At 41.3% G+C, this 22,236-nt stretch overlaps 1 protein-coding gene across 1 annotated transcript in view; it reads left to right on the top strand.

Annotated features, from left to right (window-relative positions):
* Window positions 1-19,915, top strand: part of LOC139651940 (protein mono-ADP-ribosyltransferase PARP6) — a 30,421-nt gene extending 10,506 nt beyond the window's left edge. Inside the window, exons 3-23 of the mRNA XM_071528834.1 lie at window positions 326-459; window positions 2,205-2,299; window positions 2,574-2,634; window positions 2,893-2,983; window positions 3,215-3,281; window positions 3,774-3,923; window positions 6,541-6,691; window positions 7,900-7,953; window positions 8,393-8,488; window positions 8,746-8,838; window positions 9,638-9,763; window positions 9,913-9,978; window positions 10,927-10,994; window positions 11,253-11,301; window positions 11,479-11,591; window positions 13,534-13,606; window positions 15,739-15,808; window positions 17,225-17,304; window positions 17,712-17,775; window positions 18,227-18,311; window positions 19,813-19,915. Coding sequence (XP_071384935.1) covers window positions 326-459; window positions 2,205-2,299; window positions 2,574-2,634; window positions 2,893-2,983; window positions 3,215-3,281; window positions 3,774-3,923; window positions 6,541-6,691; window positions 7,900-7,953; window positions 8,393-8,488; window positions 8,746-8,838; window positions 9,638-9,763; window positions 9,913-9,978; window positions 10,927-10,994; window positions 11,253-11,301; window positions 11,479-11,591; window positions 13,534-13,606; window positions 15,739-15,808; window positions 17,225-17,304; window positions 17,712-17,775; window positions 18,227-18,311; window positions 19,813-19,915 — 1,889 coding nt within the window. The remainder of the gene's footprint in view (window positions 1-325; window positions 460-2,204; window positions 2,300-2,573; window positions 2,635-2,892; window positions 2,984-3,214; window positions 3,282-3,773; window positions 3,924-6,540; window positions 6,692-7,899; window positions 7,954-8,392; window positions 8,489-8,745; window positions 8,839-9,637; window positions 9,764-9,912; window positions 9,979-10,926; window positions 10,995-11,252; window positions 11,302-11,478; window positions 11,592-13,533; window positions 13,607-15,738; window positions 15,809-17,224; window positions 17,305-17,711; window positions 17,776-18,226; window positions 18,312-19,812) is intronic.
* Window positions 19,916-22,236: the final 2,321 nt, after the last annotated feature.

Below are 22,236 nucleotides of genomic sequence, written 5' to 3'. Positions count from 1 at the left end.
GATAGCCATCTGAAGCTTAAATCATTTTTAAATAAGTTCATGGACCTGGGCCCTGGGGCATTGCTGTAAATAATTCTCTTACACACAAGACAAATGGTTATTTTGATTTAAAATAGACATTCATTTCAACTGGTCCTTTGTAATTGCCTATTGACTACTCTTTTGATGGTTGAATTCTGAGAGTATCCTGTCCTTTGGAAATAAATTATGCCCCTCTGCCTGTCCCTTTGAGACGCTATATTAAGCACTGTTTTAAAGCCATCGAACGGGAGGCTAAAGAGAGAGATAGGCAGAACGGATGTGAGATGAAAGGATGATAGAAAAGGTTGCAGCTTCTTTCCGCTCCACTATAATGGCCTTTTACAATGTGTGGGCCTGCAGGACATCAAAGGCCAGTGTTGGACGGACGAGGAGTCGGACGGGGAGAACGAGTCGGAGCAGTTCCTGTACGGCATTCAGGTACAGCAGAGGCTAAATATCTGTCCAGTCTAGTGTTGTCATGTCTTCAATAGTCACATCAGACCAGGTTATCATATTTCAAAACAATACCACAGCAAAAAAGAAAAAAGAACTAACCTAAAATAACATGAAATAACGATCAAAAGTTAATGCAATCATTTTACAAATAAGATTTGTTTTAGATTTTTTCCCATCAAATTGATAGTTCCTTAAGAACAGAAACAAAAAGTGTTTTCAGCAGGTATTTTGCTAACTCATAAGTTTCCATGTTCTGGTTTGTTAACAGCAAATACAGAACATCATAATTAAAATAATCTGAAGTAGGATTTTCTGTTAAAATGTAAGGCAAACGTAATCAGTGTGCAAATAAACAACTTTTAGCAAGGTTTTAAGCTCATGCTGTAATTTTTTTGCGAGCTGACAAAAATAACTATGTCATTAAACACTACAAAATGCAATGCCGGTTCTGGAAAAGCTCTAGTATAGTACAGTGTAGTATAGTGTCTCAAATCAAGTGTTTTGGTATTTTTTCAGCACCATCATTCCCTGCAACACTAAATCAGATGCAACTCTGTCAAATCCATCCCTCTGGCCGCCGTTTAACGTGTCATCTTATCACGTTAAGTCCAACGCCCCAGTTCCGTATGAGATCTTAATCTTTCAGTCATCCGTTTTCACGCTTATCTTCCAAGTCTTGTGATTGAGATGTAAATCCAGTCTGGGCCCTAAACCTCATTTCCATGCAGTCGGAGAACATGAAAGCACCGTACTGAAGATAAGGATGGAAGTGCAGGATCTGCTCTGAACGCTCACAGTTCAAGAGATGACAGGCTGATTTCATGTCTAGACACCGGGAGCATGTGTGACAGACTTAGGTCAAATAATGTTTGGAGGTACTTTTCATGGATGGTGGCAGATGGCTGGGTAACCACATAAAACAATATGAGATGTCAGAATGTCAGTGTCAGAAAGTAAACAATTTCAGAAAAGTATTCGAAAGTGAATTTAGTATGCTTTTCTGTAATTAACAACTTACCTACCACTGTCTAAAATCCTGATGAGGTAAAATCCACCTTTCTACCTTATACTGTATCTTTATTACACTTCAAACTGTGTAACTACCTGACACGATCGCAAACATAGCTTGTGCAGTTTAGGTCAGCGTTAGAAAAGTCAGCTTTTAAATTATATGCCCCTAATAAATGGAATGAATTACAACCTGTGCTGATGCTGGACTTCCTAATCCCTCTGCATGATTTGAAGACCCTCACTTGAAACGCTGATGTACATTGTAGTTGTACATATGTAGTTGTGACTGTTTATAGCGACTTCTGATTTATGTTGTGTGTGTCTGTATTGGCTGTCTTCTCTGTCCATGTAGAAACATTTTAAGCTGCCTGTTTTCTTTTATTGATTGTGCAAATGGCTGCTATGTGATATAGCAAAAAAACAACAACACTAAAATAACACTAGGAATTACTTGCAAATACTACTAGGCCCAGGTGTGTGAATGTGGATGTATGTCAGTTAACTGGCCTACAGACAAACAGACAATGTGGCATGAAGATACAGACATTCATTCAAGACAAGAAAACTATGTAGCGCTTGTCGGTGTTACAGGTAAAGCTGACATGAATCTTAATTCGATCTCATGCTCTTTCACTAGCGTCTCCCCTCCCTGGTCTATGGATAATTCAGTGTGTGTGTGTGTGTGTGTGTGACCTGTGTTGCTGCTGTGTTGACAGGGGAGCTGCGCCGCTGACCTGTACCGCCACCCTCAGCTGGACGCAGACATCGAGGCAGTGAAAGACATCTACACTGACAGCGCTGTCTCCGTCAGGTACAACACACACACACACACACACACATACACACACACATACACACTCACTAGGAACAAGTCATATTATCCTCAGTGTTTAAGGTTCAAAGAGATTTCACACTGATTTTAACCACACTTCACACTGTCTGGCAGAACAGCAAAAAATAGCACATTTATTTTCCACCCTCCTGTGATGATCAATTGATTTTGCAGACGGCACAATGGGGCGGTGTGTAACGCATCCCATTACCTGTGATAAATGAACTGTATCTGTTTGTCTTCCTCCGAACAGGGAGTATGGAACCATTGATGATGTGGACATCGATCTCCAAATTAATATAAGTTTCTTAGACGTGAGTTGACATTCTTTTTCTTCTGCAGTGCCTCCTCCGTCTCTGGCTATTAATATTCTAATGGTGACATTTTGCAACGTAACGCATCGTTTATAATTTATCACGGATTCATAATTTATTGATGTAATGTGAAATTGCCCCATTTAGGATGTTAACTCTGTATATGTGCGTGCGTGTCTGTGTGTGTGTCTGTGTGTGTGTGTGTGTGTGTGTGTGTGTGTGTGTGTGTGTGTGTGTGTGTGTGTGTGTTTGTCCCAGGAGGAGGTTGCGACAGCCTGGAAAGTGATCAGAACAGAGCCCATTATTCTGAGACTGCGCTTCTCTCTGTCTCAGTACCTCGATGGACCTGGTGAGTAAAGTTGTCGGTGTGGATGACTCTTTCCACACACAGCCTTTGAGTTTTTGTACCAGTCACTGAGTGTAGGAGGCATGAGTCTCCGCATGAGAACAGTACGTACTATACTGGTGTGTGTGTTCAACTTTTTTACAAGTACGATAGAGAGAGAAAGAAAGAGTCTGTGTGTGTGTGTTTGTGTGTGTATCTGTGCATTGTGTAATAATGTGAGTCACCTTTGCTCAGAGCCGTCAGTGGAGGTGTTCCAGCCCTCCAATAAAGAAGGCTTCAGTCTGGGCCTGCAACTTAAGAAGTGAGTATTGATCGACTGTATTCAGCTGCTGTGGTGTTTTGTAGTGAAACCGCACACAATAGATGCCATGCACCTATTTCACAATTTTGTCCACTGTTTACTATGACACATAAACATTTTTCCTATCCAAATGTGCAGCAGAACTAAATAAAAATCAGAAATTTCAAACAATTCGAGAATTTCAAGTTTTTTTTTGGACACTCAACATTCATTATTTTGTGAAAGACTGCCTTTCTGCTTTCTCCTGTTTGTGTTCCTGATCATATCCATAAAATATAGATGCACATATGTATATATTTTTATTTTTCACTTTTTTATCGTTAACCTGTTTTCTTTTTTTCTAACCCATGGGAATGGTTGACTGAGCCACTCACACAAAATAATGATGTGCACACACCTCATGACATACAGATACAGATAACAGCCATTCGCTGTCTGTCAGCTTCACTCACAGTTCTCCTTGTTTGATTTTGCGGTGCCGCTGCTCGGCAGGATCCTGAGCACCTTCACCTCGCAGCAGTGGAAGCACCTCAGTAATGAGTTCCTCAAGGCCCAGCAGGAGAAGAGGCACAGCTGGTTCAAAGCAGGGGGAACCATCAAGAAGTTCCGCGCTGGACTCAGCATCTTCTCCCCCATACCCAAGTAGGTCTCACTCTCACTCTCTCTGTTTCATAGCATTAAGAGTGACTTACAATGAGTCGAATAAGCTGAAAGTAATAATCTGCAACATTTTCTCACAAATAAATGTTCTTATTGCTACTTCGTATCATTGATTGATATAAAACAGTAGTGATTCAACCTATGGCCAGTTTAGTTAGCCTACATTTTCTGTTCTTAACATCTGGTGTCTGGTCGCGCTTTCCTGGGAAAAATCCTGATGCGTTGTATTTGCTACGGCAGCAGCAACAGCGGTTTGTTTGGAATATCTGGAAGGAGAACTGGGTAGTTAGCATGAGCAGTGATAGCCACCATGGCTGAACAGACAAAGAAAAGAGCGCCACCTACAGAAACAGAAAATCCAAGGAAAAAGACGTCACTACTGGACACACTGTTTGATTGACAAGTGATCTCTAGGAAGTGTAGTGCAGAAACACCACAGCAATGAGGACATAGCACCAAACAATTTGCCAAAATAAAATTAAAAAAACTGAATCTTGCTGATTGCCACTTTAAATTCTCCAGATTACAAGCAGCCGATAGAAAGCCATTGTGATCAGTTTACTACAGTTTCATCAGCTATCTGACGTCCAGATTAATTTAGTTAATTAGTTTCCTTGTAAGTTTTATTCCAAAACAAGATATCTGCCATCTGCTGAGATGACTCAGAGATGATTGGCATTGATGTAAAACTTAATTGGATTATAATGTAAGACTTTGATTACAAAATAGTAACAGTTATGTGATAATTTTTTTCTGCGAATGGATATATAGTGTTTTGAAGTGGAACCCTTCTGTTAATTGTTCTTTGTTGTATTTCTGTGCATTGGAGTGCTTTTATATAATTTGTATTGTCTGTATCACACATGTATTCATGATGAAGTATTTGAAATCATGAATGAGTGCCTTCTTGTGCGTGCCTTTGATTCAGGACTCAAGACTTACTCTTTTGAGTGCATAGATGCCCCATTCTCCAATGAGCACCTCTTACTATAATTCTGATGCCAAATCATCATTCTTCAAGTTCCTTATAGTGGAGTCTGCCACCTCTCCTACTAAGATGGGACTTGTGTTACTTTTTCTCTGATTTGAAACTGTCAGTCTCTTGTAGAAAGTATTTTTCTCTACAAGAAGGCGAATGTCAGCTGTCCATTACAGTAAATAAAATCCCAGCAAAATTGGAAAAACAAGATTCCTGAAGGATAGTGGTGAAATGTTACTTGTCTGGTCAACGCACCATGAGCTGTAAAGGCAGTGAAAATACTTTGTCTCTGTGAAGGTCTGGCTGTAAGAGGTGAACTGTAGTGAAGAAGATGAACAGGAGCGAGGAAGCTCTGAGACGGCACGGTGCAAGTTGACTAAAATTCTGAATTTGACATACTTTATAAAATCCCCAGGAGGGCAGTACTCTTTTCGCCCTCTAACTTGCTCAAGGATGCTTTGACAGTTATGGCTGCACAGGGATTGAACCCCGGCCCTCTGGTTGGGGGGGTCGACCTCAGTAACCACTCGGCTATCTTGATGTACTCATGACTTGACAGGAGTCTCATGTCAAGAGGGTACATAGGTAGCACACCAGGAGCAATGGTGGAACATGGGCTTTTGTATTTTAACAGTTACTGACATGAGCTACCAACTAGACAGGATGGTGTAGTCTGGGCTAGCATATGTGTATGTGTAGTGTCAGTGGGTAACACTATATGTCTATAGAGTGTGTTTTTGGATGTGTGCCACTATGAAATGACCAAGGTATAGATTGTGTGGCGCAGTCTTGCCTGTACAAGATTATGGCTGAGGAGAGCTTGCAGATGATTTGATGGATAATTAAGATTTGACTCACAGTGACAATACAATGATAAGCTGAACTTTGATCCTTTAACTGTTACAGTAATGCATGGTAGGTGTCAGGTTGGCTAAGGAGGCTGCCTAGTTGTAAGGTTGCAGGTTCCATTCCCGGTATCAATGCAATTTCTTGTATGTCATTGTGGTTGTATCTGTCCTTTGAAAAATAAACTATTTATAGTTTATTATTTGGGCTGCACAAATAACCATGCATAATAATATATTGATTGTGATTTTAGTTTTCACATTTAGTAGTTTTAGAATCTGGATATTAAAACATTTAATTTAATTTCCTTAAGAAAACCAGCTGTAGTTTCTCATAATCAAGACGTTGATAGATGAAGATGTAGATGTGAAAAGTGCAATAAAATACAGTATATGTCTTCACTGAATCTTCATGAATTGTGATTAGTGATCACATTTGGCAAAATAATTGGGATTATCTTCCTAACATATATTGCAGTTGTCGAGTATAACACTTTGGTTGGTTGGTTGGTTGGTTTGTTTTTTCTTTTTCTTGAATTGAAAGTTTGGATTCTGATTATTTATGTACTGAGTGAGTTTCATGACTGCAGGCCCTTGAAGCCTGTTCAAACTCTCCTCTGTATAATTTGAAAAACACATGGGCAATGAGAAAATAAATGTTTAATCCATGTTTTTTTTTTCATGTGATAGCAGCAATATGATGTCTGACTCCACTGTACAAACGCTGGATGAGGCGATGCACCCACAACATGCTGTGTGCTTTGCTCTTCACCAGGTCCCCCAGTTTCCCTCTGATCCAGGACACGGTGTTGAAGGGGAAGCTGAGCGTCCCCGAGCTGAGAGTGACCCGCCTGATGAACCGCTCCATCTCCTGCACCATGAAGAACCCTAAAGGAGAGCTGTTCAGCTATCCACCCAACAGCCAGGTCAGAGCAGCCCCGCACATGTCAGCACCACCCACACATCTACCACAGTTGGGGTCAATTACCTTTCAATTCATTTAGTTCAACATATAAAATGGAAAAAAAAATCCCATCTATTTTAGGAATATAATATCATAGAAATATTGTCAGGGCACTATGGCTCTGACTTTTGACTTATAATTAGTTGCTTGTAATGATGATTATCTAGGAATCAAAGCTTTTTCTACTGTTGCACTCATTGTAAGTCACCTTGGATAAGAGCTTCAGCTAAATAATAAGCCTAAAATATAAAGTGTAATGTATACAGAAAGTGCAGTTCATTTGCTAATGAGTGAACATAATAATTCTCGATTATTCATTAGTAGTTGGATAGTCCCATGCCAGTTTACTCTGTATTTGCATATTGAAAAAAATCCACTTAAATCCATTGAATTGAAAGTGAATGAACCCTGGGCTTATGCCTTCATAAATACACACACTCTCACAGACACACACACACACACACACACACATACACACACACACCTCTCCTGCCTGGTCCTGTTTCCCCACTAGATCGCAGCTCACATAGTTAAGCATAAATTAGCAATGTGATTACATTGTAACAGCATTTAGATGCATCAGCCGCCCCTTGACCGCTTGCATTTTTAATTTATGCCCCCAGCTGTGTGCTATTGGAATGGAAAGCACCATGTTGATTTTGAAGTTAGAAAACATCATGAAGCCATAATTACAGAACAGTCAGGGCTGTAATCAGGACAGAAAGCAGGAAAAACACGGGGAAACAGTACTGTCCCATTATAAATGATCAGCAGGAGTCTAACAATACAAAAAAAAATCACATACCTGAATATCACAGCAAGTATACCTTCAGAAAACATTCAACCACTGAGTTCAGACTATTACAGCACAAAATGCAGGAAAAGTCAAGGGGGTTGAATACTTTCTGAAGCCACTGCATATTTCTCCTTTCCTTCTCCTAACTGTTTTGTCTCCACTGCAATGTGCGCCTCTTCCCCTCCTCCCAGTCGCCCACCACCTGCACTGTTCCCACCTGAGCCTCTCCCTACCCTTTCCCTAACATGGCTGGTGCGCCGTTTCCCATAATGCTTTGTCTTCACTTGACCCATCAGACTGTGGCTGTCCCGGCGGCCAGGGCCCCAGCGCAGATTACCACGAGGCAGCTGATTGAATTGTTTTTCTCATCCCAGGCGGGCGGCCACTGCAAGAACATCCCTACCTTGGAGTATGGCTTCTTAGTGCAGGTAAGGCCTCAAGGGGATGCGGGTCCCCTAAACAAAGGCAGCTGTTGTTGCACCCCGTTCTCTGAGAGTGCAAAACCGTGATAGACGCTTCCGAATCAGTTACCCTCAGCAGAGCAGGAGGGGTTTGTAAATATCTGCCACAGATTCCTATCCATATTAGATCCAGGGATTTGGCATAAGCGGAAAACACAATAAATAAAATCTTCTAAACTCAAATCCGCAACAGTCGGCCTCATTAACAATCGAACCATGTAAGCTGCTTTTGAAACCTGTACAGAAAGGTCTGTACCAGTCGTGATGTTGACTTCAGCTGCCTATACTATCGCGGGGTAAGAGTGTCGTGACCATCCTGCTGCCTAACCATCCTTTATTCCTTTATGTGGCAGAGCTGGAGGAGGCAGTGATAGCCAGGGAAACCATTGTGCTTGTCTCCTAACAGATAATGAAATACTCGGAGCAGAGGATCCCCACGCTCAACGAGTACTGCGTGGTCTGTGACGAGCAGCACGTCTTTCAGAACGGATCTATGCTGAAGGTACCGGAGAAATGACAACAAATTGTATGAATCTATGAAGCATCTCATGCTGATTGGAAAAAAAAGTTGAAAACATCATCTATAGGACAGTCAACAAAATGCAATAGCGTGATCTAGTTGTTAAGATTTATCTTCTTATTGCTAATGCAGTCCTGTGTGTAGTTGTTTCTGTGTATCTAGCATACCTACGTGCTTGTGAGTGTATTCACATCCTTCTGTGTGTGTGTGTGTGTGTGTGTGTGTGTGTGTGTGTGCAGCCGGCTGTGTGCACCAGGGAGCTGTGTGTGTTCTCCTTCTACACTCTGGGTGTGATGTCCGGAGCTGCAGAGGAAGTGGCCACCGGAGCAGAGGTGACAGCAACACAATATACAGTATATGATGGATAGATGGAAAACTACTGTTCTGCACATGTCTCTCTGTGTCTCTTTCTCTCACTCTTCTGCTCATCTCTTTTAGTTATTAATTCATTTTTCTGGCTTGATTAAAATGGGATTCTATAATTCTGTTTTATTATGTTTGTTTTGGTTTGATTTTGTGTCCTTATATCAAGTCAGAAAAACAGCGGGGAAAGGGCTTCCATAAATGGCCGAGAATAAACAGAAGAGATTTGAGGCACCTTAGATGCAAAAGTTTAACATTTATTCCAGCTGAATAAGCACAAATAGACAAAAGTGCATAAAACAGCAAAAGACGAACACAGCATAGGATTGTATACTGATTTTGTTTCCTGCCATGATTCGATGAAATTACCTTTATTATTTATCATAATAACTTTAATTTGATTTCCCAAAAAGAGAAATTCCTTTGGTGCCTACACCTACATAAATAATTAAAAGTAACTCAAGCATCAGATGTTAAAACATTCAAGTCAGGAGGGAGGTGTGAAGCAATTTGTATACAGTTTACCTCAGTTGAGTAATAAAGTTTCTCTATCTTAAGAGAGTATATATAATGTATAGAAGTTTTTCTATCTTTCTTTCACTATTTCTGTCTCCTTAACTCATAATATGTCATATTATTAGGACACTTTGGCCCTGACCCATGCTCTTCACACTTATTACAGGATGCTTGCATTGTATCTGTTGCATTACTGTGAGTCAACAGCATCAGCTAAATGCCTAGGAGTGTAATATATTTCTCCCTCCCCAGGTGGTGGACCTGCTTGTGGCTATGTGTCGAGCTGCTCTCGAGTCTCCCCGCAAGAGCATCATCTTTGAGCCCTACCCGTCCGTTGTGGACCCCAATGACCCCAAGACTCTTGCCTTCAACCCAAAGGTCGCTATCTTCACTGCTAGAACCATCGTTACCAACTAAATCAATAAATTCAGCTAAGCTTTATTTCTACGGGTGTTTTTAGACATTTATTGTTTCCTCTCTCTTTGCACCCCTTGGGCGTTTGGCTCTGCCTGGCTCCATGATCTCAGAAGAAGAATTATGAGAGATTGCAGAAAGCACTGGACAGCGTCATGTCCATCCGAGAGATGACCCAGGTACAGGGAGAGGGCGGGGGGGGAGGAAGGGGTGGGCTACAGATAAAGTAGGATACCGTAGACCGCTTATCTGAGGAGCAAGTTGATGAATCGAAGTTGATGAATCTAAGGCTACAGTTATGCTTGTCATTTCAATGCAATGTTTGAAATCTGATTCTAAAGATTGGATTTAGTGTGATCACATTGCTGTGTGTCCACACTTGGCCTGACAGTGACTGTTATGCATCTCCTATGACTGTATTTATTGACTCCCACTCTGACGTTTGAGCTGTACTGCGGAGGAACTATTGATCAGTCCATTTGTTTGTTTTTACATTTGTTTATCTGACCATCATGCACAATATCTTAGACACCACATGATGCATCTCACCACTGCATTTCGGCATTTTCAAAATTACACTGATTGCCCTAAGGGGGTGCTACACCTAGACACCAGTGAGCAGTTTTGGTGAAATTTGGGAAGATGATGCAGTTACAGGTCAAATCAAGGTGATAGTTGTTACTGATTGGCTCAGAGGGGGGCAGCATCATTTGTGGGCAAGGACATGTTTGCTGTTGCCTTGCTGTGTCTGTGTTATTTTTCTTCACTCTCCCTCTCCATCTCTTTACATTGCTTGTATGCCCTTTGTGGCTGGATCGCATCCAGACTAAATAGAAGTCACAGAAGATCACAGATCACATTGCGAGCCTGACCACTTCCATATCTGGTTTTGGAAATAGCAGTGTGAGCAAAATCAGATTTTTGTGTGTCCAGGCCTGTCACTTAATGTGTCCTGGTGCGATCTGATGATAAAAGTCACATTGAATGAACGAGTGTAACTGTAGCCTAGTTATAGTTGCATTGATGATGAAAACCTACCTCACAGGTAATTGTGTGTTTGATGAGCAGTGATTCTGTGCTTTTGCTGTTGGTTGGAGTGATCAACACATGTCTGTTTGTTTTTGCAGGGCTCATATCTGGAGATCAAGAAACAGATGGACAAACTGGACCCTCTGGCCCACCCTCTGCTACAGTGGTGAGTAGAGAGGATTTGTTCTACCAATAAGTTTATTCTGTTTCCCATGTTGGATAGACTGTTTGACTTTGTTTGAGAATTCAAGAGAAAATAATATACAGTACTATCATCACTAGAGAACATATCACACATATCATATCACACGCCAATTGCAGTGTTGTTAATGTGATGGCAAGTTTTTCTCATTTCTCCCATTTTCTCATTGCAACTACTCTCTCTCTCCTTCCTCTTGTTCATCTCCCCTCTGTCTCTCTGCAGGATTATTTCCAGTAACAGGTCTCACATCGTCAAGCTGCCTCTCAGTAGGGTAGGGAACCAGAAAGAGACCTCCTCAGCTCTCCTTTATCAAATTTGCTGTTGAATGCTGCAGTGTGTAATTTGATGGTTCATGATCAGTTCCTCTCTCTGTGTCTCTCTCTCTCTCTCTGACTCTGTCTCTCTCTCTCTTGCTCTCACTCCATCCCTTACAATCTCACTATGATAGCAACTGAAATTCATGCACACCTCCCACCAATTCCTGCTGCTCAGCAGCCCGCCGGCCAAGGAGGCTCGCTTTCGCACTGCCAAGAAACTATACGGCAGCACCTTCGCCTTCCAGTGAGTCCACTTTCACCTTTCCATTAGCAGATGCTGCTTTCGTACAATCACAATTATATTTGATTTGATTTGTTTGACTACTTTAAAACTCATGAAGCATACGTTAAATAATTTAGGCTGTCACAGTGAAGTCAAGTGTGGTTCTTATCATGTTAAGAGGGTAGGACATGTAAATACATTCAGCATTAGCAATAATGTGAGAAATTACATTTATCATTTATCGTAAATAAAGCACATTCATCAAAATGCATGAAATCAGATGTAAAGAGGTAAAGAGGTAAAGATGTAATGCTGATCATACAGATCAGCACTACAGCAGTACAAACGTGTCCCAGTGTAACACCTGGTCATAATGTTGTAGATGGAGAGGCCCCTGTAGCAGATTTTTATGGTACCATAACAAACAACAGAACCGAGCAGTGGCCATTCTCTTGGACAGAGAACCCACCTTGCTGTGCCAGCGCATGGAGCCAGCAATATCTGTGACATAGAGATTTGTACTGTAGCAGATGGGGCTCTGCTGAATATTTTAGATACACACGGCCCATCTGGGCACTCGCAGGGTACAACTAACTCATGAGCAGTGCTTACAGTCTCTCTTTATGCTTGTTAGCACTACAAATTTATTAATTCTCAACAGACAACGCCAGATATGTAGTAGTCAACATGGCTGGCATCATTTTTTATTGACATAAATACAAAAATTGAAAAATACAAAACAATACATGTTTAGAATGAGTCCATTGACAATCGATGCAGTTTAGAAGGCAATGAGTGCCTAGCTCTGCAATCTCTGTGTGTTTTTATTTGAGACCATGAGAACAGGAGCTTCACACTGCTTCAAAGCTAGTCAAGCAAACTGGCTCAGTCCCTAAGGGAACTGATTTTAATTCAACTAGCACTCTCTTGAATATAGCTAAAAATAACAGCAATCATCATCACCGCTTTGACCGCTGTGTTTTATTTTAAGAAAATACGATAGGAGAGGCGGTCCAGTTTGATACCTCCACTGGGACTTGTATTCGTGTAACACATCCTGTACTAAAAGACAGCACTGATGTGGTGTCAGCTTTGATCTTCATCTTTGGACACTCAGGGAATCAGTTTTTTTGAATAATAAACGCTATATATTTAGAGGACTATGACGATGTAACAAAATGTCCCCAAATATATCCTGGTGTAAATAGATGAGTAACTCCTTTGTGGTTGGCACCGGACAGAGTTTGTTAGCTCAGATCTCCATTTCATGAGCGTGCAATTATCGGGTTCCATCTGTCTTCAAAGTAGTTGAAAGGAAAGCTAATATAATCTTTTTAATTAGATTTTTCCCCACTAAAAGTAATAACCTGCAGCATTTTCATAAAATTAAATGTCCTTTTGCTACTCTCTATAACACAGTAGTGATTCAACTTAAACCCAGTTTATGACATTTGCTGTTCTAAAAAGCAGGTGTCAGGTAGGTCTTTCCTGGGAAAAATGCTCCGGTGCACAGGGAGTAATGCGTTTTACCTTTCCGGCAGCAGCAACAGTTTGTTTGGGATAAATATTAGAAGAATACATCAACAGAAAATCCATAAAAACACCACAGCAATGATCGCTTTGCACAAAATATGTCACAAAAAATTTACCACTTCAAATAATATGTAAATATGTAGGATATATACAGTATATAGGCCATATTGGATATGAAGACTTGTTTGTAGAGCTATATTGTATTAGTAACACATGTTTGACCAAAATGGCAGATGGAACTTTGTACTGTAATTCCAAGGTCACATGTTGGCAAGACAAAATCCACCAGAGCGCTTTATTCCAGTAATGGACACCATGGATGGACTCACTAGACAGTGGCTGCACACTGGGATCCTGGCTGTTTATATTCACACAGCTCTTTGTCTGTATCTCTCCTCTCTATCTCTCCCTCTCTCTACACTTGCTCTAGTGGTTCCCATATAGAGAACTGGCACTCTGTTCTGAGAAATGGACTAGTCAATGCCTCTTATACCAAACTGCAGGTACGTAGCCCTGGCAGTTGGCTCTAATTTAAGACGCATCTCCTCTTGGACAGCGCTTGCTCTCGCACAGAGCAGGCTCGCTGTCCAGCTGATTCATTTTGGCAGTTAATGGATGCCAGCTTCCCTTTTTGTCAACTTTGCAATTGGCGTTTTTAACGGGCACGGCACATCGGGAGATTTTCCTGGCCAATGTCGGCTGCCTTCTGCTTCCTGTGCCGACAGCAGCGGACGGCACGTCTCTTCCTGTTGTGGGACAAAGGGAGGGGACTGTGGTGTCAGCTGTGGTGTCAGGAGGTCGCCTGTGTGCCCTGCTGGGGTTAACCACTTAGAGCACTGAGTAGGCTAGGTCTGTGGCCAAAGGATGCCAAAGGACAAGGCCCGTGGTAGTGAGTATGTTCATCCGCTCGGGTGAATAAGGGAGGTTCCCATGGAAGGTCAGTAACTGGCGTCACTCATTATCCATTCAGACCTGGGTCAAATAGTTGCTGCAAGTCATTTTCAGAGTTCACTTAAACCTGGTGGAAGTACCAGATAGGTAGAGTTTACCTCATAATATCAGGTCAGAAGCAGAAAAGTATACTCAAATGTCTCCCAAATGCATTCCTGTAATTTTCTAAACATTGCAGCACTCATTGCGTTGTCCTGTATGGCAAACCTCACCCAGATATTTGCAAATACTCTTTTGCTCAGGTCTGCATCCATTTGCATCTATTGCTCTGCATCTCTTTTTTTTTATTCTCTTGAGCTTGGTGTTGGAGATATGTGACCCAGGCCGGTAAAGAAACAAAATATATAAAAAGGAGGTGAAGGCCAGAGAGCATAGAGTTGTCTCATTTGCACAAACTATGGCTGGTAATGACTGCTTGGAGATACATCGGCGTGACTTGAGAATAGATTAAACGCAGTTATATTTGGAATCTCAAGGATCTTGGAAACTTTCAAGTCAGCCCTTTTGCTCCCTCTTGCCGGTGTGTTTCATTTATGCCTTTCTTTGTTCTCCAACTTTTGAACTCCCAATCTTTGATCTCGTCTCCATGCTCGTCTCCCTCCTCATTCTCCTCTCCGTCTCACCTTGAGCATTGACACCCCTTCCTCCATCGTTCTGTTTCTCAGGAGCGGGATGACTGAGTCTGCCTGCCTGGCCATCACACGAAATCTGTGTCTGTCTGTTTTCTCCTTTTGATTTCCTCCAGATGTACCATGTCCTGACCTCCATCTACCTCACCTTTTATTCCTCAAACTATGAAGCTGTTCTTTGTTCTCCATCCAATTTCTCCTCCTCTGCTTCCACTGTGGCATATGTGCACTTGTCCATCTTCGCTCTGTCATCCGTCTGTTTGTCCCTCATTACGGACATCCTCACGCGGAGGTGAACCGCGACGCTCATCTTTATTGTCAGTCGTCCTCCTATCACTCCTCATCTTCGAGTCATCATGTCTGGTCTCATTTATCATGTCAGCACTGAATCAATACCTGAACGTTATATGCACAAGATTCAACACAGAGCACCACTTCTCCTCTGGTCTTTATCAAATTGTAGGCAGAAAATATGTTGACATTTTGCAGGCTTGACAGTGAGTATTATAGGAGAGGCTTCAAATCATTGGAAGAGTCAAAGTATCTCTTTCTTTGGCACTTTGCCATCCGTCTTCTTTGGATTTCCGTGTGTGTGTGTGTGTGTGTGTGTGTGTGTGTGTGTGTGTGTGTGTGTGTGTGTGTACGTGTGTGCATGAGTGCGTGCATGTATTTATATTTGCTTTTTATGACCTGTGTCAAAAAGCAACAGTAAATACTTACCGTTTGTGTTAATCTGCTTGGAGCAACAGATTGATGGGGTTTAATTCAGGAAGTGTCAGGTAAACTGCCAATCACAGAAAAGTATATACTGACTCATAAATACTTTCCTGTGATTTTAATGCACTGACACCTAGTGTAGTAACCCATGTGGCAAACCCGACCCATGCGGTACTCCAAGCAGGTTAAAACAAACACTAAGGAATTATTTGCAAATACTATATGACCCAGGTCTGGTACTGTGTGTATGTGCGAGTGCGTCCATGTGTGTGTATGTGAGTTTGTCCTGTGCGACTCTTCAGTGACCCTTCCTTCCTTCCTGCTCTTTTTAACCCAAGCTGCATGGGGCAGCGTATGGAAAGGGCATCTATCTGAGCCCCATCTCCAGCATATCCTTTGGATACTCAGGTAGGAACGACGCCTTCCTCGCTAATCGCCCCTCTCTGGCCCCTCCCCCTGTCTTCCACCGTGTTGGTTGAGTCCGCTCTGTGTGTTTGAACATGGCCTGGATGTCATGCCGGAACGCTCCATTTCCATACGGGGGGGGGGGGGGGGGGGGGTTTCCATGCTGTCCTGTTGTGCTGCACTGTGTCGTGTGTCCATTTTGGGAGCTGGGCCTTGGGTCTTTCTCTGACCCTGTGTACTGCCTACCATACCATACTTTAAGATGTGACTGTATGTGGCTGTCATTGGATTTGTGTGTTACTCTATGTGCAGTTGGCTTTCTTTGTTTTCTTTTTTATTGGTGGGATGGGGGATAGACAAATATGATCAAATCTCAAACTGTGTGTGTGTGTGTGTCCAAATGTATAAATGTATGAGTCTTTTTTTTACTAAAGACATGAAGTGATTGTGACAAGATACCTGTACCTGGCCTGGGCCATGTTCACTTTCTCTTGTGTATTCCTTCTGAAACAGAGCTTTCAGAGTTTGGTTCTGAGGTCCTACTATGCCTGAGAAGCTCCAACTAGGGCTTGATGCTTATTTGAGCAGGTGGTTATCAGGGTGCTGAGGGAGGCCGCCCAGTAGCCAGGAAGTGCACCTAAACAAGGCACATAACCCCCATGCTTTCCCCCTTCTAAGGATGGCTATTGAAAACTTGAAATTTAGCTGCGATACAATACAACAGGCAGTTGCTTGCATTATGTCTGTGGTTTAATCTGTCCTTGTAAAACTAAACACACATAAGCATCTGAAGAGTTGAAATTAAACTGAAAAATAATGGTACTTTCTAAAGGGTAGAGGGTAACTTAAATCCTTTGTTGATAAAACATATCAGTCTTGAGAAAAGAAGATCCCACACACTGCTCTTGCTCAGCATCACAATTTATTGATCATACTAACGTTTCGGTCCCTCTGGACCTTCATCAAGAGTATTTTGTTCTTCAAATATATTTTTCAAAATACTCTTGACGAAGGTCCAGAGGGACCGAAACGTTAGTATGATCAATAAATTGTGATGCTGAGCAAGAGCAGTGTGCGGGATCTTCTTTTCTCAAGACTGAAGTGATACTTTCCAACGCACCTGCATCGGAGACAGTTGGATGTGCAAATATCTCCATGGAAAAAATTGCTAAAACATATAAACACTTTTACAGACTGAATCCTATTTTAGACATATAGCATGAAGAATTTGAGGTAATGATTTTATTTCACTTTCGTAATAGTTATATATAGCATTTTGGAATGATGCCCCTCATATACAGGTTAGCAGTGTGGGTAATGAGTGATTTCTCCACCGCTTGAGAAAGAGTTCTCACAGCTTGAGTGATCGGAGATAAGTCAGTTCTGACGTTCTTCTGCTCTGTTTGCTGCTTCTTGCAGGAATGGGGAAAGGACAGCACCGCATGCCCACCAAAGATGAACTGGTGCAGCGTTACAACCGCATGAACACCATTCCACAGGTAACGGAGCTGGATAGATTTCAGCTTTGCATGCACTGAATGTATAGAATAATAAGAAAAACCTTTGTCAAAAAATAGATTAGCTCCATGAATCCAGATGAAAGCTATGATCCCTCATAGATTTCCTCTATTAGATCCACTTTACACATGAGGAGGAGATGAAATGAAGGGGAGGAGGCAGGTTAAAGAGAGAATTTTAAGCCTTGGGACAGTTAGCATGGATTGTAAAAAGGCTCTAGCTCTGATCATTGCACTTTGTAATATTGGTTGCATGCAATGTTGGTGATCTAGGAAACTGAGCTTTTTTTACAGTTGGATTTGCTCTGGATAACAGCATCAGCTAAATCCAATCATGGTCTTCACTCTAGCAGCCTGATGGGGCTTGCTGTTGTCTCTTTTTTCAACAGAGCCGCCCGATACAGTCAAGGTTTCTTCAGAGTCGGAATCTGAACTGCATCGCTCTGTGTGAAGGTAATCACAAGCTGAAGTCCTGCTGTAGTTTGTGTTAAAGTTGACAGAATAGTGTGATGATAATAAATAATAATACAAAAATACACAGTTTTCACTAAATGCAAATCTCTCTGTACTCAAAGAGGGAAATCAATTGCAAATAAAGCTCAACAGGAGAAAAACACCAGTAAGGGGTGAATAAAACTAGTTAATATAAACAGTGTAATAGTAGTAATAATCATCATTATCATAGAGGAAAAGCAATTAAAAATCAAGAAAAACATAACAAGAGAAGTAAAGTACAGCAGTTAGGGATAACTGTGTTTAACCACTTAACAGAATAATAATCTGTAACAATATGTTTTATCTGTAGTAAAATATTCTTTAAAAGCAAATGAAGCTAAAGTCATATAATAACCACAGTTAACCACTTTGCACTCATGGTGTCACATCGCTTCTCTCTTTGAAACAGTGATCACATCCAAGGACTTGCAGAAACATGGCAACATCTGGGTGTGTCCAGTGTCCGACCACGTCTGCACTCGCTTCTTCTTTGTGTGAGTAATCCCAACTCTATGAACTCTTTGATGGATCCCACGGAATTAAAGGATAATTATCCCAAATTATTTTTTTTCCATAATTGTAGTCAGATGGGTCTACAACTTGAGAGTGGTTGGAAAAACTATGTGAAACTGGAATGCATGGTTTGTTTTTGTAGTAATGTAGCAAAAGTTTGCCAACACTAATGCTTATTAAGTGGGAGTCGTATTTTTTTTTTCCACATCATTCTCATTTTGCATGAATCAAAGAGTGGATTTAATACAAAGTTGACTTTTATACAATGGTTACAATGCCTGTGTACTGTCAGAAAAGTTTTCTTCTAAGTATGTATATACAGAAGAACATGAGAATAAAAAGAAAATACAAGAAAAAAAATAAGATTACTAAATTGCAGTCTGGTTACGACAAGAGTTGCCATAGCAACTAATAAATATGGAAATAATCGGGATGGTTAAAATGCATCTTTGATCACTCAGATTGTTTGGCTTAAACTACCCGCTGTATAAGTGAATGTAAGGTAATTTGATGAAGAATTATGCAACATACCGCGGTTGTCCCACATGACTCATCTTCATTTCACATTACCGGTGGCAAAATTTTGCTGCACCAAACTGTGCAGCCTTCCCCTCAGGCCAAAGAACCAACTGAATATGACATGAAAATAAAACCGGAATTATCCTTTCAATATAATGCTCAAAGATGTGTTTGTAGCTGAGCAGAAAAGGCATGGTGCCGACACCTGCTGCTGGTGTTAGGGGGGCCGAGTCCCACGGTGGGCCGCACATGCTCATTTCCATCCATCATGCAGTCGTAGCACTGCCATGAGCTTTGGACACAAGCATTCACCAGATGGCAAAGTCCATTACCATGTTCACTGCTTTCTTCTGAATTTTGGAATTAGATTTGAGACGGTCTGCACTCAAATCTGAATCACAGCTAAATTTAATTTTGTTCAAAAATTTCCTCTGGACAGCCGCAGTGCTGTGTGGACAGACGACTGTGTTTTTGTGCTCCGAAGAAAGGGTTGATGATGGTAATAATAAGGATAAGAATATTCACAGTGTCGTGCCTAACAACATCTCTCAGCTGTTCTAAAATCACTGTAAAGCACGACATCACATGGCTTGTTGCTTTTTTGTAACAGAGGTGACAACACCATTTTATTAAAAAATAAAGAATGCAAATGTTCAATGTTTTTAACCCATAATACCTTTTACCTGGACCAACTCTTTCAGTACGACATTCCACTGCTTCTATGCACCAAAATAGACTAGAGTGTTTTTGTTTTTTTTCTTAATCATTACTATGCCTTCTTCTTAAGATGAGATAAGATTATACAAAAGAAAATAAACTTTAATGGGCCATTAGCAGCAGCAAATAGTAGCAGGATGCAACAAAGAAAAATAGAAATAATGAGAATATATATGAGAGTATATCAGATATATATCTATATAAGGAATGAGTGGAAACCATATGTGAATCCATCTGTATGTGCAGGTATGAGGATGGCCAAGTGGGAGATGCCAACATCAACACCCAGGAGCCTAAGGTCCAGAAGGAGATCATGCGCGTGATCGGGACCCAGATCTACTCCAGCTAATGGAGGTTCATCAACAACGCTTGGAGCCACAGGTCTCTATGGTAGAGACAGACAGACAGGCAGGCAGGCAGACAGACAGACAGACAGACCGAACGTTTGGGCCAGCTGACCTCAGGCCTAACACTGCAGGCTGAGGGAGATTTTTTTGAGCACATTATCTCGAAGATCTTCTTGTTTTTTTCCCTCTTGTTTTCCTGTCTCTCCTCTTTGTTCGCTCCTCCGGTCCAAGGCCAAGAAGATTACGTGGTCTGGTCTGGTGACCTTCAGTTGATTAAAGTCCATCCGGTTTGCTCAGTTCGTGACATTTGTAATAGAGCTGTAAAACACTAGTGAAGGAAAGAGGAACTGGTCACACACATACACACACGCATACATTCAGTGATATACACATTTGGATAAACACATACACACCTGTATAAATAAAATATAAACACATAAAAACAAACAGGAATATGTGTGTTCATACTGTGCACATACACACAGGAATATCAGTAGATGTGCACACACATACACTCTTACACATGCACACACATGCTGGAAATAATATGCAGACACACACAACACACACACACACACACACACGCACCCTTTCAGACCCTGTTTTCTCATTTCCTCTGCAGCCTTGACAGGGCTTTCTCCATTCTCTTTTATCAGCTGCACTTTTATGGATCCGTTGGACTATTTATCTCTATTTATCATTTCTCTTTGTGAATATCTAGTAAAAAATGAATCATTCCAAATGATAATTAGATCCCTTTGTGGCTAATAAGTGATGGATTTACATGCATATAGAAGTTTGTTCTCTTATTGTGTTTGCAAAGGCATTATCTCAGTGATCCGTTTATTTAATATTCTTTGACTAATGACATGAATTAAGGTCTGTGATATGATTATCTGTGGGGCAAGCATTGCTCTCTCATTTTGTCCTGGTCCACTGGATGAGGCTCCCAGAATCCAATAAGTAAGGTGTAGCCTGAACTCAGTTTTGATAACATGATCACATGTTAGCGAAATTCATCCATCAACAGCATTGTGCTTTTTCATTACTGAAATGAGAATACTATTGTGAAGATGCACTGTGAAAACCTCACATCTCCTATATGTCAACCTGTCAGGCATTAAGAAAAACATCTTTAGTTTTTGGCTTGCCAGTGAAAATGTGTTTTGAAAATTAGTTTTGAAGGGGCTTCATAAGCCCAGCGGTCATAAAACTTCCTCTGCCCATAGAGGATATTTCAAGTAAAAACATGAAAGTCGCCAAATTGAAGCTGCAAGGTTTTCCCCCACAACAAGAACAACAGTGATATAGATATAGTGACATTAATTTATACATTTGTGAGTGAGCCCCCCCTCACTGAAATGAATACACAAATGAGAGGATGAGGGAGCATGCAAAGTGCAAATAGTAACACTCACACATCAAGTGAAGAGTTCCTTTCCAAAATGCCACACACCTCAAATTCAGCACTCATACTTACAATACAGAGGATTCAGTCAATAAACGTGCTGTCATTGCCTACGTTTGTTAAAAAAAAAAAAACCCACTAGGTTACCATAAACTGTTTTGTGCCATCATTTTGTTGAACTAGGTGTGACTTTTTCTTCAAGTGGTGGATATTTCATTTTGGAATGAATCTCTTCAGGTATCAACTACACCTCCTGTTGGATTCACAACTTACAATACCCTCTCTGCAGAATATCATGGACAGTTACCAAACTATTTACCCACATTATCCAGTCCAGGTGAGCTCACACCACCCCTCTACCCACTGGACACTGGATGTTATTGAAGTGCATTAATGTGCAACTCTATGGTTTCACCTTTGAGGAATGACAACCTTGTATAGTTAACCCAGTTTATCAGTTAGTTATGTACTGTATGTATGTACGTACGTGTGGGTTTGTATTTTCTCAACATTATACTAGACATTGCACTTATTCAACGTTTGCCTAAACTGGAGAAACGTACTGCCCTCGGACCTGTGGTAGACGGGCAGCGGAGGAGGGAGGGGAAAAAGGGATTTTTGGAGTCAGCGAGACCTGTACCGAATATCCATCATCTTATCTGTGTCCGTACAAGGACGGGCTTCCAGTATCTATTGGAACTGGAAATTCTCGAGTACAGAATGGACACTAAGGCACGGAAGGACGGCGAATTGTATATAAAGGACATTGGAGACATTGTTGAAATGTATTGCTCAGAGAGAGGTGCACATGTACAGTCGACTCGTGGAGAGATTGAAGGGGGAGGATGGGGTGGGGGATGGGGTGGGGGGTTGCAGGCCTTTGCTGATAGTTGATGCCTGTTGTGCCCAGAGGGT

The sequence above is a fragment of the Centroberyx affinis genome, unplaced genomic scaffold, assembly GCF_046629955.1.
Source record: "Centroberyx affinis isolate AG114_WGS23_722 - 3 ecotype Tasmania unplaced genomic scaffold, CSIRO-AGI_Caff_v1 ptg001734l_1, whole genome shotgun sequence".
Taxonomy (NCBI): domain Eukaryota; kingdom Metazoa; phylum Chordata; class Actinopteri; order Beryciformes; family Berycidae; genus Centroberyx; species Centroberyx affinis.
Note: the sequence above shows the minus strand (reverse complement) of the source record. Positions and strands in the feature narration are given on the sequence as shown.